This window comes from Protopterus annectens, chromosome 8.part0, assembly GCF_019279795.1.
Source record: "Protopterus annectens isolate FY-2018-M chromosome 8.part0, PAN1.0, whole genome shotgun sequence".
Classification (NCBI taxonomy): domain Eukaryota; kingdom Metazoa; phylum Chordata; order Ceratodontiformes; family Protopteridae; genus Protopterus; species Protopterus annectens.
In genome coordinates, this window is record NC_056741.1 from 151,126,851 (window position 1) to 151,147,357 (window position 20,507).

Consider the following 20,507-nt stretch of genomic DNA (forward strand, 5'->3'; position numbering starts at 1 on the left):
CTCAGCTTCAGGATCAGATGGAACAATATACCAATTTTATAAGAATTTTATGGATTGGCAGAAATAGTACTTTTTTAAAGTTATGAAAGAATGGTTAACTGAAGGTTTTATCTATAAAGATTTATGCAGTGGTATACTTAAATTTGTATGGAAAAAGGAATATAAAAATAAAATTGAAAATTGGAGACATAGTATTGAACATTACAGATTATAAGATTTTTATGAAAATAATTCAGAAGAGAATGGAATGTAAAATGAAAAGTATTATGGAAGATAACATATACAGTTTAAAGGGAAAGGGATGACAGGAATTAGTACGTACTAACATGACTTTTTGTGGACAACTATGGAAGAGTACACCATTAGTAAGAAAGTTAGGAATGTATGTTGTTCTCCATATAATAAAAATAAAATGAGACTTTTAGTGAATGGATGGTTAAGCAAAGAAATAGATATAAAGAATGGCATACATCAGCGATGTCTAAGGAGTAGTATATTATTTGCATTAGTTATGAATGTATTAGTCTGAGATGTAAATTTGAACATGAGCAGTGCTATTTATATTACTAATGAAGGGATAAAAATTTTAGTCATGTTTACTTATGCAGGTGATATTATATTGATTATGAAAAACAAAGTCGAGATGTAAGAAGTTATATGTTATATACATCAACGTTTAAATACAACAGACATGACTACAAATAAAGAAAAATATAAAGGACTGGGTAATGTAGTAAAGATAGATGATGGAAGAAATCTCTGTGCTAGGAATAAGATTTAGGAGTAAAAATGTAAGTGAGGAACAATGGAATAATACTAGATGAAATAAAGGAGTTTTGTTGTTTTTAGAACATAGACAAGCTATCATTTAATAAAAAAGGTTTATTTGATTAATTCAGTTATACTGCCACAGAATGCATATTTAGCTAGTGTCTATATGTTGCCAATAATCTACAAAAATAAAGACTACAAGTATTTTTTTCTTTTATATGGGGTTCAAGACTGAGTCCAGTAGAAGGAGGTTCAGGATTAATAATCCCAATTATATATGCTGCTTCTGTGACTTTTTATAAAGTTTTGTTTTAGATACATAATAAAGTAGTAAATTTACTAAAGTACAAATATAAACAGCTTTGGGATATGTTAAAAATATCAAAAGAGGAAAAACATGTTTACATAAAGTAATGAGATGTTAACAAGAAAAAAATATTTTATGAAAAATAAAAATTGATGAAATAAAAATGAGATGAAATTGTTTTATAAAATATCATGGCACAATATTATCAAGTTAATCCTTGGGTTGAGCTAGCAAATGAAAAAGGTAAAGCTATAAAAGTATGAAAAGCACTGTGGAATAAGCAAGTAGAATGTCAAGATTTGTTTAATTAGTGATTAATAAAGGTAAATTTATCACATAAAATCATTTATATATTTTGTGGTAAAGAAGAAACAACAAAGCATATTTTCTTACAAGAATAAGGGTTGCAAAATGGTGGTAAAAATTGTGAAAAGAAAATTTCATTGAAAATATAAAGGTGGTAAATGAAATAAATACAGATGTGATTATATATGTATATTATAGCCAGAAAAATAAGGAATTTATTAATAAAATAGATAAAAAAGTTATATCTTACCATAACGTTCCATCTGTGTTGTTGATCTTCTTTCATTCATCACTGATGGGTTCGGTTCTGAGTCCTCAGAACTGAGTTGGCCTAATACCAAACTCATGCCAGCCAGAAACTCTCGAGCTAAGTATCTACCCATAGTGCCCTTCTCCCTGTTACCTCAGATCGAGTTTGCCATGCTGTACTAGTAAAGCAGAAGCCATTTCTGCACAAATGCCCTAACTCACCACTTGGACTCAAAGTATTCCCCAGGAGCCTTTGGAGGGGGAAGGAGGGTGGGAAGTGATGAATGAAAGAAGATCAACAACACAGATGTAACATTAGGGTAAGACATAATTTCTATATCCGATGTTGGTAATCTTCTTTTCATTCATCACTGATGGGACAGAATCCCCGCAGCTACCTAGTAATCCTTGGGCGGGCCTTATAGAAGAAAGTTACTGAGAACCATTGAGCCGAAGGAAGCTCTCCCTCTGGAGACTACATATAATGATTGATAAAAGTATGAGGTTTAGCCCAAGTGGCTGCTACACAGATATCATCCATAGAAGCTCTGGAATGAAAGGCCACAGCCATTACCAGATCTATGGCAATGTCTGTGGCAATGGCCACAGCCATTGCCTTAGATCTGGTAGAATGTGCTTTAATCTTTTGAGGCACAGGTTCTTTTGCAAGTGAGTAAATGTAGCATATGCAGTCTTTTAACCATTTAGCCAAAGTGACCATGGAGACAGCATTTCCTATCATATGTCCGGAGAAGGAAATAAAAAGTTGGACAGTATTACATATTGTTTTGCTCCTGTCTAAATAAAATCTCTATCATCTATGCACATCCAAGGAATGAAGGCAGTATTCCCCTTTGTTTGAAAAATTCATGAAAAATACTGTCAAGTCAATAGTCTGACTAATAGAGAAATCTGGAACAACTTTGGGGAGGAAAGATGGGTTAGCCCACAGGGATACTCTGTATTTGTGGAAGATTAGGTAGGGCCTTTTGGAACATAAAGCCTGAAGCTCAGAAATCTGTCTGGCTGAGGTGATGGCCACCAGAAAAAGGGATTTCTATAACAAAGATTTTAGGTCACACTTCGCTGCAGGTTCAAATGGAGGTTGAGTCAAAGACTGGAGAACTAACATGAGGTTTCATGTCTCTATAGGTTGTCTAATTGGAGGTCTGATGTGGGAGAGCCCCTTGAGGAATGTTTTGCATAACCAAAGCGAGATGAGAGGGGAGAATCATCCCACCTATTATGATAGTTTGAGATGGCCGTTAGATGTACTCGTATAGTGGAAGCTGCAGCTCCATCCACAAAGAATTTAGATAAATATTGCAAAACTGCTGTAACTGGAGCCAAGTACGGATCAAGCAACCTCTCTTTGACCAAATAGAGAACCTTTTCCATTTATCTAAATATAGCTTTCTGGTGGAAGGTTTATGGGAGGCCAGAATAATATCACGAACAGGGGAGGAGAGGTCATTCTGCCTGGCGATTAATGGAAGTGGAGAAACCAAGCTGTCAGCTAGAGACTGAATAGGTTTGGGTCACTCAACCCTTGGGGCTGAGAAATCAGGACTGGAAGCGGGTCCAGAATCCATGGTTGACATAACAAATGAGGCAGAAGGAAGGGGAACCAAACTTGTCAAGGCCAGAAGGGGGATATGAGGATCACTTTGCTTTTCAACTGGATGGCTTTCTTTATGAACTGAGGTATCAGAGGGATAGGGGGATAGGCATATAGTAGTCCCGTGGACCAATCATGAATCAGAGCATCCCCTCGGGGACTCCCCCTTTGGGGGGAATAGGACAAAAGAGCTGCTGCATTTGTAGTTTGTCGGGGAGGCAAATAGGTTGCAGCAAGGCTGGCCCCATCGGCTGATAATTGCTGCTGCCACTTTGGGATTGAGGGACCACTCGTGAGGCAGGAGGATATATCTGCTCAGCTTGTCTGCAATCATGCTGGAAATCCCAGGGATATGCATTGCTATCAGAAAGCAGATGGAAGCTATCGCCCACTGCCAAATTCTCATGGCCACTTGACACAGGGGGGTAGGATTTGGTTCCTCCTTGTTTGTTGATATACCAGACTACTGACATGTTGTCTGACTGGATCACAATTGTTCCAGAAGGAAGAACAGATTGTAAAGCTTGCAATGCTAAAAGCACTGCTCTCAATTCTAGAGCATTGATATGCAGGTTGGTCTCCCAATGTAGACCATGTGCCTTGGACTGTCTTTCCCTGGAAATGAACCCCCCCACCACCCTATCAGGGTGGTCACAATGGCTTTGGGTTGGGGAGGCTGAAATGGGTGGCTCCAAAGTTCTGTGTCTGGCCTCATCCACCAAAGAAGGTCCTGCTTACAAGAGTTGGTTATCTGAATCTGAAAGTGTAGAGGGTGGTAATTCAGAAACCATTGAGAAAGCGGAAGCCACTGAAGTATTCGCATATGCAGTTTTGGAAGAGGGACTATTGGTATGGAAGCTGCCATGGACCCCAAAACCTAAAGAACCTCTTTTGCCGAGGCTTTGTCTTGACAGAGTATCACCCAGAGCTGGAGTCTCAATCTTTGAAGTCGGTGAGCTGGAAGCGACACCAGACAGGACCAGGTGTCAAAGACTGCCACAATCAATACTATGCTCTGGACTGGAACAAGACTGGAATTCACCCAGTTTACAGTTATCCCCAAAAGATTGACCAGGGAAAGAGTGTATTGCAGGGCTGTTACCAGAAGATGCCTGATGGGGGGCGGTAAGGAGCCAATCGTCCAAATACAGAAACACTCAGAATCCTTGCAGTCTCAAGTGAGCTGTAACCACTGCCATGTATTTTGTGAACACTCTGGGGACCATAGAGAGTCTGAATGGCAGGGCATGAAACTGGTAGTGATGTGCCCCTAGCCAGAAGCAAAGAAGACTCCTGGAGCAATTGTCCATTTTGATGTGGTAATACCCATCCCGGAGATCTATCAAGCACATCCAATCGCCTTCCCTTAGAAAAGGGAGAATGGACTGAACCATGACCATCCAGAATTTGGTCTGGGCAACAGACTTGTTCAAATTGCTGAGATCCAGAATGGGTCTCCAGTCCCTTGTCTTTTTTTTGGCACCAAAAAGAATCTTGAGTAAAATTCAGATCCGCATTGGTCTAGTGTGACTAATTGGATGACTCTTTTCTGATACAGTTTGTTTATTTCTGTAGCTGCTTCTTCCCTTTGGGTGGAACATCTGGAAGTTTTGTAGGAAGTTTCGGGTAAACGATGAGGGGAATGGTGTAACCTCTGGTTATTATCTTCTGCACCCAGTGATCGGTGGTTATGGCAAGCCAGGAAAACTGGTGCAGGGAGAAATGACCCTCCAACAGCTTCCAGAGGAAAGCAATTGGACCGCTCTTCAGGAGGGCTGAAAAGGCTGCCCAGAGAAAGAATCCCTGGGTCCCTGGTTTACGTGCACCCCCTTTGCCTTGATGGGGTCATCTTCCAGAATTGTTACCCCCTCTGCCCCTGGGCGTATCATTACCACGTGCGGCATGGAAAAGACCCTGAAATTTTTTGTGCCACATTTTGCCAATCCTTTGGTTCCTGGAAAAGGAATGTTGAGGATTGGAATAATGTAGGTCTATGGCAGACTAAGTCTTATCATCCTGCTCACACCTGGTCAAAGTGTCTTTTACATTAGGGCCAAAAAGGAAGATGCTTCAATGGGAGCGTTTAGAAAGGAACACTTGAAAGGGTCTGCAAAATCACAGAGGTGCATCCAGGCATGGCGTCTCATAACTATGCCTGAACCTGCAGCTCTGGCTGCCCCTTTGGTTGCGTGTAAAAGCAACCTCATGGATGAGTTGGAGATCGATTCCAGGGTTGCGAGCTGTGAGGCAAACTTATCTCTTACCTCATCAGACACCTGTTCTGCGAGTGTTCCAGGAGTTCAGAAACCAAGTCTCTTTGGAGCCTCATAAAGTGTGCCAAGTAATTCAGAGTCCGTATGGCAAAGGTCGCTAAAGCAAAGACATGTTTAACTAATCTGTCCATGGCCTGAAACTCCCTGTTGGGTGGGTGGACAGTATGACTCTCTTCGGCAAGATCTTTTTTTGTGGCCACCACCACCACCATAGCATCGACTGGTAAACCTCTGGACCAACGTGGGCTATCCTCAGGAGAAGAAAGTATCTTGTCAGGTCTCCAAGGGATCGAGTCAACAGAATCAGGGTTCTTCCAAGCGCACTGCACCATGAGTTGTGTTAACTCATCTGCAGGCGGGGTCATCCAAGAGGAAGATGGCTGGGCATGGAAAGCCTGCAGAAACACAGACTCCTTGGAGGAACAGTTAGTGGACTTACAGTCGCCCCTCTGTTTCAACATTTCAAGGATGTCTCCAAAGGAGAAGTCCTCAGGGGGTGACCGTGGGGACCCTTCACTGTCATTGAAGTCCGTGTCCTCTGTTAGAGACTCTTCAGGAGAGTCAACGTGCTTCCTCTTGTATGATCTCTTCCATGGGGGATACTCAGTGGGAGCTTCTGAGGAAGACCTAGAAGAGAGGGCACCCTGCAACTGAGGGTCCTGTGGCTTTCCTGCCTGGTGCCCCGGGGAGGTGGCCTGTGACAGCTGTAACTAAGGGGGTGAAGACTGGGGTTCCAAAGTTGGCAGAATGCTTCCAGAAGCAACAGTCCTCTCCACAACTTGGAAAGCAGGTCCGCCCGAAGAGGGATGGGAGCCTGGAACCAAGAAAGACAACCTTGGAACCAGGGTCACACCCCGCTCTATCAAACCTGCTCCCAAGGGAGGAGCGTCAACCTGGATAGGTGCAGACAAGACTCCCAGTTCCGAGGACAGAGCCAAAGAAACACTCAGAACTGTGCTACAAACAGAGGAGCCTGCAGCCCAGTTCCGCATGAACCAAAGGCCAAAGGGATAATCCCGCAGGCTCAGTGTGGTCCACTATCGGCGCAAAGATGGGGGTTCTGAGAAGGACATCGGAGCAGAAGTCGTTAGAACCAGTATGGACAAAGGAGGAGTATAGGATGGAGTCTGTGAAAAAGACAACCCAAATCCTGCAGGAGGATGGACCCTAGAAGGGGTAGGTATCCCCCTAGCTGTCAGCAGCTGGTCTACAAGACACACCACATCAAGTTCTGAAAGGCTCCTGGTGGATCTAGTGGATACTCCTGATGGGGAATCATTCTGCTCTAAGAACGGGCTATACGCCTGTCCTAGAAAAGGGTCAATGGAAGGAGAGTATCGGGTCAATGGTGTTGAGTCTACCGGCACCAAAGTCTCAAGTTTGGAGACCGGGAGCAGTGGAGTCAGTGTCAAAGTTATTGGAACAATAAAAGGGCTTGGTGCAAGGGGCACTCAGAGCCAGTTTGGAAAATTTGGATGTAATTGCAGAGATAGGCAACAAAGGCATGTAATGTGCCAAAGTGGCACTCGGTGTCAAAGTCGTAGGAGTTGTTGTGAGGTCGATAGTCAATGCTGGACACAGAACTGGAGCCAAAACTGGAGCAGAAATGGTCGGTGCTGAGGAGGCAGATTTATGCTCCGAGGATAACTTTGGCACTTTATGTTTCAACAAATTACCATGGTCACCAGAAGGTGAAGAGGGGACTGAATGGGGCCTCTTCTTATACTTACTCCATCGCAAAAAGGGCCTCTGAGAAAGGTGACTTTAGTAGACCTTTCAAAATCAACTTATTTTTATGTTTAAAGTACGCTGACTGAAGCTCTGACAAATCACACAGGGGATTGCATCGAAAGATAGGGAACCCAAGCAGTAAACACAATCACCATGGGCATCGCTATTAGGGAGCTTACGCCTACATGAAGCACGATGCTTAAAGCCCTAAGTACCCTTTTTTTCAGACATCAGGAAAATTACACACACACACACACGCACACACACACACACACACACACACACACACACACACACACACACACACACACACACACACAGCAAACCAGGAAGAATATTAGAGAAAGGAATATTCAAACTTCACTACACTAGATGAAACTATGCAAAATGCACTAAAACTCTAGAAAAAGTAACAGTAAAAGGGAAAAGGGAATGAATGCCAACGATGATATTCAAGAAATACCACACGGGTAGAAAGGACAGGCCATACCACCAGTGGTACTTCAAAGATTTACCAATGGGTAAAAACAAGAAAGCGACACAAGCAAGAAACACTCAAAGTAACTGCAATATCAAGAAAAAACAATGAAAAGTCAGACTAGAAGAAATATCGTGAAAGATATAAAAAAATGTTCACTCAGCTGAGAGCTCTGGTAAGACAAGGTTTTATGGCTACACAGCAAATGAGGTATGAGGTAACAGAGAAGGGAACTATGGGTAGAAACTTAGCTTGAGAGTTTCTGGCTGGCGCGAGTTTAGTTTTAGGCAGAGTCGGTTCCGGGGACTTGGAACCAAAGCCATCAGTGATGAATGGAAAGAAGATTAACAACATCAGATAGATTATTTTGTGTTGTTTGGACCACTTGGAATGAAAGGCTAAATTAAATCATGTTTGATGGTAAATGGACACTAGCAGTAATGTTAAGGAAAAACAGATGGTGGTTGTGAAAAAAGGTGTGGAGTTCAAATAAGATAATGAAAGTTTAAAATACTGAAAAGCAAGATATCTATGGTTACATGACAATAAAGGAAAAGAATGGAAATTTGTACACTGTATAAATGTATAAATATGTAAATATATAAGTTTGTAAATAGTATTGTACATAATGTTTTTTTTTTTTTTTTTAAGAAAGGACCCCTACTCTTTTCAATAGGTGCCGTGGGATCTTTTGCATCCCCCTGAGCTATCGCCAACTCTGGCAGATGGTACCTCAGTTTAATGTCTCATCCGAGGGATGACAAACACAGGTATACAGCACCCCTGTTATGCTGCACTGTGGTGTCAGCAATCCATCCATGTGGTATAGGAATAAAACCCACAGCCTTCTGCACTAATGGGGAGTGTGCTACCTCTTGCACCACTGACACTGCACACTATCCGCATTTAGTCCCTAGTGTGAGACTCGATCATAACAGTGCTTCTGTGTCCTTAACAAGCTTTTCCAAAGCATCAGTAATTGCTGTTAAGATTGGATCTCATTCTAGGTAAGTGCTTAACAAGTTTATCTTTTTTTCTGATTTCAGAATGTAATCACTGTGTATGCAATATATGGCGTCTAATTTAACACAAACCTGAGAAGTGAAAAGGGTTTCATTTGGCAAGACTACAGTGCTTACTGGCTTAAGGAAAGGAACAACAAAGGAAAAAAAAAGGTTCATCAGAAATAATCCCTCTGCAGGGTAAGTATGGCACTGTGATGTGAATGGAGAAACCAGCAAAGATAACAAAGCCTTAGAAATGGAACAGAATTAGGGGGGGAAATAATCTTTATAAACTGAAAAGAATGACTTGCAGTAAAAATAAGTGATAAAATAAATGACTCACTAGCTCTGGGGATAAGTGGAACAAAATAAAAATAAAAAATGTCATAAAGAAAGAGATTTTAGAAGCAAAAGATTTACCGAAAGGTATGGACCTTAGATGTTCTGTAAGGAGTCATATGAGAAAGGAGACTGTGAACTAGAGAATGAAGGAAACTAACATAGAACAACTATCTACTGAAAGGTAGAAAGAAAACTGGAAGTTTGCAAGCATAAAGATTTATAATATAGTGCTTGAAAAATAGGGAAAACAACATGCTGACCAGAAGAAGTATGTGAGGCAATGTGTTAGGTGGTGAACCAAGACAGGGGGGACTAGAAAGAAAGCCTAATGACAATCCAATCACTTAACAGCTTTAGATGCTATTATATACAGGTAGTAATAAATGGCAGGATAGCAGGGAATAAGGTGCACTACAGGGCAGGTGAAACAATAGTAATGTGGAGAAGGAAGTGCAGGAATCTTGTGTGTGTTCTGAAAATGCTTGCTAGTGCTAAAAAGCCATGAAGTACAGCATCAGTCCAGTGCTCTTTTCTGGCCTATATAAAAATGAATTAGTGAAGTATTTCATGGTAATTCTGTCCATCAAAAATAATTTTATTTACCATTACACAAATAGCATGGATAATCCATTAATCCGTAAAGGAGCCTAGTTTTAGCCCTATGTTTCCATCTGCTTCAGTCTGAAACGCACTGAAAAAAAAACATCAAATGAACAACAACTGTCATGACCCTTTAGATATTATAATGTCTGTGCAATTCACATTAAAGCACTATGTAGATACTAAAATAGTTAAACATGTCAGAGAGGAGCATAATTAATTAAAGCAATAGAACAAAAGATTACCTTATCAATGGAAAGTTCTTGCTCTGGCTTCAGAAGCAGGACACTTTTATCTACAACTCTCAAAGCACAGAGAGAGCCTGCTGCTGCATTAAGGTGCAGAGAGGTTTCAGTTGCTGGTGATACTTCAGGTTCCATGAACTGGAGCTTTACCTGTGCACAAAAGCAGTCAGTGGAAGAAGCAGTTTTAAAATGTCCACAGATATCTATATCAGTGTTTACAATGACATCATAAATGATTATTCTCTTAACTGCCCTTCCATTTTCCTTTGTAGAATAATTATGCGTTATGATATTCTTTAACCCATTTCAGGAACAAAAACAATCTCTTTACAGTTTCCTCATCTAGACATATGAAGCATTCTACTCCTTCGTGTCTGTCATTCATTTTTTATTTCATTATACAACATGTATATTTGGCATCATCTGCATGTTCTGCTTGCAGCTATATTACCAGTAATTTAAAACGTGGAGCTTACATAACAAACTAAAGTAAATGAAAAAATGCTATAAATGTGGAGGTTTCATAAGAAACCTAGAGTAAATTAAAATAAAAGGGCTAAATACAGTAAGGACAAACTGTTAAACCTCTGCAGAAAATATACTACAAATCATCATTTTCGAATCCACATCTTATAGTGACAGCAAGTTGTGCTGGACACGCTAGACTTCCTTATCTATAGGAACAGACTTCAGCTCATCCTTTGGGATTCCCAGGCATTCCCATACAAGCAGGTAGATATAATATCTTTAATGTACGGGCCTCCTCTCAATGATCTGAGGCTTGTACACCCCCTGTGAGAGGTACTCAGGGGTCATCATCACAAGGCACCCACACCACCTCAGCTGACTGTTCTCAACAAACAGGAGCAGCAGCTGCACTCTGAGGTCATCCTAATTACCATGTTTTTCATTATGTGATGGACAGTGAGCCTGGCTATCATGTGAATGAACTTCGTCTCTGCCTGTATTCATACTCTCCATATTTTTGGTCACCACTCAAAGCTCATGACCATATGTCAGTATAGGGGCAAAGACTAACCGATAAACTGTGAGCTCTGTCACACGATCCCATTCTCACTTCACCACCACAGACAGCTACAGTGATTTCAGGACTGCCAATACTGCACTCATCTGCTGGTCAGTCTCCTAACCCCCTCAACTTTCAATTTTTATATAGATCCCAAGATACTTCCCCTTAAAGAAACTGTCCCCTCATACCTGCAAATGCAATTCCCTTTTTCCAGGAAATAACCGTGACTTTTAATCTGGTGGTGCTAATATTCATTTTACCCACTTTACGCTCAGCAGTGAATCACTCTGATGAATGTTTCAGATCACATTCATTTAAAGCTAACAGGATAACAACATTTGCAAACAACAAGGATGTACTCTACACATTCTAAAACTTGCTACTCCACAGATCTTGTTCATGGATTTTTGGAACTTTATTTCAGCTTCTAGAATATAGCCCCCCCAAACCATAGATGATATATGTTTCCAGACAGCATACCTTTTCACTACTCAAAAAATTTGTGAAATGATAGGCTTAAAGAAGAAAAATTATTTAGCAAACAAAGCATTCTGAATACAGAGTATACAATCAAAGGCTATGATACACATGACAGTTTTCAGACATTGTTGCATAAAATTATTAAAATTGAAGTATATGTGGTGGGTATTTGGCTATGCCAATCACCTTACCTGTACCATGACATCCAGTCCATGAAAATCACAAACAGGAGATGAGACAAGACTCACCAATGGTAGTTGCCCTATGCCCACCTTGAACATATCTGCCTTAACTCTAAGACAGCAGACAACTCTCTGTCCAAACACAGGAACTGAACAGCATCCAGCAGTCTTGGGATCCCATACAGCTGTAGCACTTGTCCAGGACATCACTTAGTACGTGATTATATGCCTAGTTCATTCACAGAACACACTGTAGATAACACTTGTGAACTCCAAAGACTCTTCTTATGTCTGTTCAAGGACAAATATTTGATACACTGGTCTACAGCCAGGACAGAATCCACACTGTTCCTCCTAAATCAGAGGGTTGACTGCTGGATATACTTCTTTTACCAGCACCATGGGATATGCTTTCCCAGGTAGGATGAAAAGAGTGAGCGATTTTTATCATGAATACTCTTTTCTGCCTCCCTTTGAAAATACAAATCACTACCCCAGTTTGCCAGTGCAATGATACTATCACACCCTTCCATGCAACACTGAAAAGGCATGATAACCACAATACTCCAATAGTCCAACAATGTCCAGTGCTTTAGCCCTGCTACAACAGAAAGGTTTAATCAGTGAAGTAACCAGATTCAGGAGTTTCCTTTGTCATTACATTCACCTCTCAACATGTCTCCAGGTAAGGTCATCGGTTCATAGGTAAGTACTAAGCAATTAGTGTGCAGACCATTATATGCCTTGCCAATAACCAGTATTCACACATTCTCTCCAGCCTCAAGGATGGCAGTACAGGATAGGCCAAAGGAGAACCTGAGGCTGTTATCCAGTTATCTTGGTTTACCTTGAAGTCAGCATGGGTGCTACTCTGGTTATCATGCAGTGGACGTTTGTTCCAGAGGAGGGACATGCTTTGGGATATGAATTTATCATGTCAGGTTAAATGTATTTGTTTTGTAACACCTTTATTAAGCCTTCACATTTTAAACAATGACATAGGCACACAAGTTAACAAAAAATAAATCATAACAATTTGTTTCATTCTTTTCATGCACTATACATACTTCTTTTCTTTTTAACAATTATCATTCACTCCAATAAAAAACTTTTGGTACCACAAAGTCCAGCAGCCAAACCACAAAGGTGACACACAACAGGATTTTATTAGAACAGGCAAAAGGTTGCAAATAAAGTACAGACTGACTAAGCACAATAGAATGCTTTCGCCAAACACTTAGGCATCTTCAGAGTCGTAACACAAACAGGCATCTCTCAACATTTTAAATACCCTACTTCACATTACAATTGGTTGAAGCAAACCCCTCCCACTCAAAAATACATTTTTTATATAAGACAATCAATAATTGAATAAAAAACATTGTTTTATACAACTATTTCTTTGATTAAAAACTCCTCGATACTTGAATTTTGTTCTAATATAATTATAAAGCTATAACTCATTAATTACACTCACTTTATTGTAATAAATAAATTCAAAATTTCCAAAGTTAATAACATTAATCACTCAAACACTTTAAAAACTTTAAAAACTTTAAAAAAACTTTAAAAAAAATATGTTGTATAATAGCCCTTTAAATTGCATTGAATTATATCTGCTGGGATCTTAATTTTAAAATAGGCTTGATGGAGATGTGGTCATTTAACCCTGGGGGTCTACAGGCATCTAATCTAATTTGCCACTCCGTTTCTAAAGCACCAACCTTGTTGACCACATCCCCACCTTCACCCGAATCAATTACACGACCTATAACAAAAAACAAAAACTTTTTAAAAACCTTACATTTTGTAGTGTGCAAATACAGTGCATTGTGCAAATCTTTCTTTTTAATGGACCTTAGGTGTTCAGAAATCCGATCTCGAAGCCTCCTGATGGTTTTGCCTACGTAGTAGGCATTACATGAAGAACAGGAGGCGAGATATACAAGATTTTTTGTACAACAATTGCACTGTCCCGGACATTTGATGGTATATTTATACCCTTCAACACACACATATGATCCTTCGTTCACAAACCTACACCATCTGCAGAAACCACATTTCCTCATGTTTGACCTGTAATTTTTTAATTTATTCTTTTCTAAAATATCTTTCATGTTCTCCCCTCTACTAAACACTATATTGGGATGATTGCCCAAAATCTTTTTTACCTCGTCGCTTAAAGAAAAATTCCATACTTCCTTAACTGTTTCAATAAGGGCAGATGTCATCTCATTATATTTTACCACTAAACGAAGGCCATCCTTCTGTTCTTCCTTCTTATTTTCCTTAACTTCTCTTAAATTTAGTCCACCCTTTAAAATCGGGGCATATCTACCTTTTCTCTCTCTATTTATATCTCTTTTAACACTTAATAACAGTTTTAAAGGATATCCACGGTCAAGAAACATTCCGATCAGTTTAAACATTTCATCTTTGAAGTCCTCTTCTTGACTTACTAACCTAGATGTTCTGACCATTTGGGCCTTAATTAATCCCTTACATTGATGGAAAGGATGGTAACTATTAAAATGCAAAAGGGAATTGGAATAGTTTTCCTTCCTAAAAATGTTGCTTGTAAAACCCCCCTCCCCTTTACATATCAATACATCCAAGTAGGAAATACTCTCATTTTTCCAATTGAAAGTGAATTTCAAAAAATTAGTTGTTTTTCCCAAGTACTCCACAAATTCTTTTGCTGAGTCTTGGTCCCCTTTCCATAATATCAGAATATCGTCCAAAAACCTATTGTACATGAGAATTTTTTCCTGATATTTATTGGATATAAAAATGTGTTCCCTCTCCCACGTCAATAGAACCGCATTGGCAAACAAGGGGGCACATTTCGCCCCCATTGCTACTCCTAAAACTTGCTGGAAGAGGTCACCTTCAAAAATCAGAAAATTATTCCTCAATACTACTTCCATCATGTCTAATAGGAGATTCATTTTCTGCCCATTAAACAAACCACTCTTAACCATGGCTTCAAAAAATAACTCCAGGCCCTCTTCCTGCGGAATGACCGAGAACAAGTTGACCACATCTATGGTCAAAAACCCAAAATCTCCCTCCACTCTTCCAAAATCTTTAAACCTTTTCAAACAGTGCCACGAGTCTTTTATGATGTGTTCAACGTCGTCAAACATAGTTTTTAATGAAATGTCAATAAAAGCAGCTATGGGTTCAGTTTTAGAACCCCTTGCACTTACAATAGGCCTGTATTCCAATCTGTCAGCACCCTTGTGAGTCTTCGGGATACCAAACAATGTCGGTATTTTTGGAAATTTAACTACCAAGAAATTATAATCACTTTCATTAATTGAGCCCTGAGAAAGGGCATCATCTAAAAACACATCAATTTTCATATAAGCCCTGTTAATTTCATTTCTTGACACAGCTTTATATGTTTCTTCCCTATTTAATAATGCTGTAATATCAGAGATATAATCTGTGTTAGTCATAATCACAGTGCCCCCTCCCTTGTTGGGCTTCATAAATCTATACAACCCAGATTTTTTCAGGGTGTCCAACAATTCTCTTTCTTTCTTTGTTAAATTGTCATCTAACACCTTACAATTTTTTAACATTTCTCTCGTATGGGCCTCCACTATTTTCTCAAAACATAACACTTCCTTGTGGAATGGGGGCATAAATGCACTTTTCCTTTTAAGTTTGTTGTTATCTGGGGTAGAATTGTTCACATTAATCATTTCACTTTTCCACCCCCCTGCAAAAAACATTTTAAGGTGCATCTGCCTAGTAAACATCTTTATTTCCACCAGTGTTTTTACAGTGTCAGGTTTGAACATTGGCACAAATTTTACCCCTTTTGAAAATAACTCAAAATATTCATTGTTGATGTTTAAGTCAGTGTAATTGTAAATACTATAATCATTTTTACGGTAAACTTTAAAATTGTTACCTTCTTTGATAACAAATTCATTGTTGTCACAATATTCAAACACAGTACCAATTTCATGAATACTTTTTTCATATAATCCTTCTATACTACAATGTGGAACAACCAAGTTGTTTTCGTTCCCTAAACAATCTATCATTTCCATGTTTACCAAGGGTAGTGTAACATTGTCGTCCGTTAAACAACATACTTCATGAACCGAATTGACGCGATCATTAGTACTACCCCCTTCATTGTTAACCAGCTCACAAACATTTTTCCCAGCAGAACTTTCAATCCACATTATTTCATTGTCTCTAAAATATTCAACCCCCGAGGTATTCTCGTTCATTAATACCTCCCTCTCCTGTTGCTTCTTCCGTTGTAATTTTCTTGATGTTCCCCCTGATTTATTCCCCTGTTGCGCAGCCTCTCTGATCTTCGAGGCTGGTCTTCCATATCTAAAAAATCGTTTGACCTATGCAACCCTTCGTAAAATCATTAAAAACATTAAAATCATTAATTCCATTATTTTCTTCTTCACCTATAACTTCACTTTCCTTCCCATAGTTACACTCAAATCCCCTGTATTTAGTCCCAGGCGGGTATGCACATTTATATTTATAATCTAAACTGTCCCTTTTAAATTTCCTTTCCTTGGTTTCAGAGCTTTTTAAAACAAACACATGATTTTAATGTTTTTAATGATTTTAACGAAGGGTTGCATAGGTCAAACGATTTTTTAGATATGGAAGACCAGCCTCGAAGATCAGAGAGGCTGCGCAACAGGGGAATAAATCAGGGGGAACATCAAGAAAATTACAACGGAAGAAGCAACAGGAGAGGGAGGTATTAATGAACAAGAATACCTCGGGGGTTGAATATTTTAGAGACAATGAAATAATGTGGATTGAAAGTTCTGCTGGGAAAAATGTTTGTGAGCTGGTTAACAATGAAGGGGGTAGTACTAATGATCGCGTCAATTCGGTTCATGAAGTATGTTGTTTAACGGACGACAATGTTACACTACCCTTGGTAAACATGGAAATGATAGATTGTTTAGGGAACGAAAACAACTTGGTTGTTCCACATTGTAGTATAGAAGGATTATATGAAAAAAGTATTCATGAAATCGGTACTGTGTTTGAATATTGTGACAACAATGAATTTGTTATCAAAGAAGGTAACAATTTTAAAGTTTACCGTAAAAATGATTATTGTATTTACAATTACACTGACTTAAACATCAACAATGAATATTTTGAGTTATTTTCAAAAGGGGTAAAATTTGTGCCAATGTTCAAACCTGACACTGTAAAAACACTGGTGGAAATAAAGATGTTTACTAGGCAGATGCACCTTAAAATGTTTTTTGCAGGGGGGTGGAAAAGTGAAATGATTAATGTGAACAATTCTACCCCAGATAACAACAAACTTAAAAGGAAAAGTGCATTTATGCCCCCATTCCACAAGGAAGTGTTATGTTTTGAGAAAATAGTGGAGGCCCATACGAGAGAAATGTTAAAAAATTGTAAGGTGTTAGATGACAATTTAACAAAGAAAGAAAGAGAATTGCTGGACACCCTGAAAAAATCTGGGTTGTATAGATTTATGAAGCCCGACAAGGGAGGGGGCACTGTGATTATGACTAACACAGATTATATCTCTGATATTACAGCATTATTAAATAGGGAAGAAACATATAAAGCTGTGTCAAGAAATGAAATTAACAGGGCTTATATGAAAATTGATGTGTTTTTAGATGATGCCCTTTCTCAGGGCTCAATTAATGAAAGTGATTATAATTTCTTGGTAGTTAAATTTCCGAAAATACCGACCCTGTTTGGTATCCCGAAGACTCATAAGGGTGCTGACAGATTGGAATACAGGCCTATTGTAAGTGCAAGGGGTTCTAAAACTGAACCCATAGCTGCTTTTATTGACATTTCATTAAAAACTATGTTTGACGACGTTGAACACATCATAAAAGACTCGTGGCACTGTTTGAAAAGGTTTAAAGATTTAGGAAGAGTGGAGGGAGATTTTGGGTTTTTGACCATAGATGTGGTCAACTTGTTCTCGGTCATTCCGCAGGAAGAGGGCCTGGAGTTATTTTTTGAAGCCATGGTTAAGAGTGGTTTGTTTAATGGGCAGAAAATGAATCTCCTATTAGACATGATGGAAGTAGTATTGAGGAATAATTTTCTGATTTTTGAAGGTGACCTCTTCCAGCAAGTTTTAGGAGTAGCAATGGGGGCGAAATGTGCCCCCTTGTTTGCCAATGCGGTTCTATTGACGTGGGAGAGGGAACACATTTTTATATCCAATAAATATCAGGAAAAAATTCTCATGTACAATAGGTTTTTGGACGATATTCTGATATTATGGAAAGGGGACCAAGACTCAGCAAAAGAATTTGTGGAGTACTTGGGAAAAACAACTAATTTTTTGAAATTCACTTTCAATTGGAAAAATGAGAGTATTTCCTACTTGGATGTATTGATATGTAAAGGGGAGGGGGGTTTTACAAGCAACATTTTTAGGAAGGAAAACTATTCCAATTCCCTTTTGCATTTTAATAGTTACCATCCTTTCCATCAACGTAAGGGATTAATTAAGGCCCAAATGGTCAGAACATCTAGGTTAGTAAGTCAAGAAGAGGACTTCAAAGATGAAATGTTTAAACTGATCGGAATGTTTCTTGACCGTGGATATCCTTTAAAACTGTTATTAAGTGTTAAAAGAGATATAAATAGAGAGAGAAAAGGTAGATATGCCCCGATTTTAAAGGGTGGACTAAATTTAAGAGAAGTTAAGGAAAATAAGAAGGAAGAACAGAAGGATGGCCTTCGTTTAGTGGTAAAATATAATGAGATGACATCTGCCCTTATTGAAACAGTTAAGGAAGTATGGATTTTTTCTTTAAGCGACGAGGTAAAAAAGATTTTGGGCAATCATCCCAATACAGTGTTTAGTAGAGGGGAGAACATGAAAGATATTTTAGAAAAGAATAAATTAAAAAATTACAGGTCAAACATGAGGAAATGTGGTTTCTGCAGATGGTGTAGGTTTGTGAACGAAGGATCATATGTGTGTGTTGAAGGGTATAAATATACCATCAAATGTCCGGGACAGTGCAATTGTTGTACAAAAAATCTTGTATATCTCGCCTCCTGTTCTTCATGTAATGCCTACTACGTAGGCAAAACCATCAGGAGGCTTCGAGATCGGATTTCTGAACACCTAAGGTCCATTAAAAAGAAAGATTTGCACAATGCACTGTATTTGCACACTACAAAATGTAAGGTTTTTAAAAAGTTTTTGTTTTTTGTTATAGGTCGTGTAATTGATTCGGGTGAAGGTGGGGATGTGGTCAACAAGGTTGGTGCTTTAGAAACGGAGTGGCAAATTAGATTAGATGCCTGTAGACCCCCAGGGTTAAATGACCACATCTCCATCAAGCCTATTTTAAAATTAAGATCCCAGCAGATATAATTCAATGCAATTTAAAGGGCTATTATACAACATATTTTTTTTAAAGTTTTTTTAAAGTTTTTAAAGTTTTTAAAGTGTTTGAGTGATTAATGTTATTAACTTTGGAAATTTTGAATTTATTTATTACAATAAAGTGAGTGTAATTAATGAGTTATAGCTTTATAATTATATTAGAACAAAATTCAAGTATCGAGGAGTTTTTAATCAAAGAAATAGTTGTATAAAACAATGTTTTTTATTCAATTATTGATTGTCTTATATAAAAAATGTATTTTTGAGTGGGAGGGGTTTGCTTCAACCAATTGTAATGTGAAGTAGGGTATTTAAAATGTTGAGAGATGCCTGTTTGTGTTACGACTCTGAAGATGCCTAAGTGTTTGGCGAAAGCATTCTATTGTGCTTAGTCAGTCTGTACTTTATTTGCAACCTTTTGCCTGTTCTAATAAAATCCTGTTGTGTGTCACCTTCGTGGTTTGGCTGCTGGACTTTGTGGTACCAAAAGTTTTTTATTCGATTCTGCCCTGGTGGGTGTTACCACTTTTTTCTTATCATTCACTCCAACATTACATAATATTTTCAATTTCTGTCTTGCCTTAAACCTTACTCTTCCTTCTGAACATTATTCTGCATGTATTGCTCCCACAGATTCCGTTTATTTTTAAGTAATTTGTTCCTTCCCTTTTCTAATGATCCCACCTCTGTTCTTTTATCTCTTTTTAATTACAGACGATTTACAATTTGATTTCCATTTTCTAGTTCGGGAAATTAAGATTGTATATCCCAGCTCAAAATAATACTTTCATTAGATAAAACTATTTCTCCCACAGCATTTCTGACAAAGTACTCTATAAGAAAATGTTAAAATCAGCTTGTTTACATTCCCAAAAATATGTTCTCAATCCCTTTTCCTTCTCCCATCATGCCTCCGCCATTTCCTATCTACTTACAGAAAAAAATCTCTGAAGCTTGCTTGTGGTATAAAAATGCATATGTGAACACTCCAAAGCAAGAATCCCAAAATGCCTGGACTTTGCTGCACATTTGGGAGCCACAGAGATGTCCTCCCTCTGTCCCTTTGCAAATTGCATTTATTTTTTCTTCCCCATCTTTTCTAACCTTCTCTGATTATTTCTTATCATGCACTATTTTATATTCCCTGCTGATTATCCTTGTTTAAAGCAGCTTCTTTTCCAGACTTAAATCTCTACCTTATTCCTTTCTCTTTGCCTATATACTGTTATCAATGTCTAGTAGGGAAGACATTCTCAAACCTGCAATCCAAACTTCTGCTTGGTCTTATCCAGCAATATTACCTTTCCCCTCTCTAATTATTTGCTCCTAATACTTTGGGTCCTTTGTTAATTTTCTGTGGTAAATTCCAGTCCCCTCTTGTCTGTTTTATCTATCCATAATTTAATTAATCCCAATTGATAAAATCTCCTTTCCTCATCCCCATGTTGGCTTAATTCTTAGAATATGTTCTCCTATGTTTATGAAA

At 38.6% G+C, this 20,507-nt stretch overlaps 1 protein-coding gene across 1 annotated transcript in view; it reads right to left on the reverse strand.

The window, feature by feature from the left end:
- LOC122808680 (alpha-2-macroglobulin-like) overlaps nucleotides 1-20,507 on the reverse strand; it is a 2,380,392-nt gene that overhangs the window by 628,081 nt on the left and 1,731,804 nt on the right. The window contains exon 15 of the mRNA XM_044079659.1: nucleotides 9,925-10,074. Within this exon, the coding sequence (XP_043935594.1) occupies nucleotides 9,925-10,074 (150 nt within the window). The remainder of the gene's footprint in view (nucleotides 1-9,924; nucleotides 10,075-20,507) is intronic.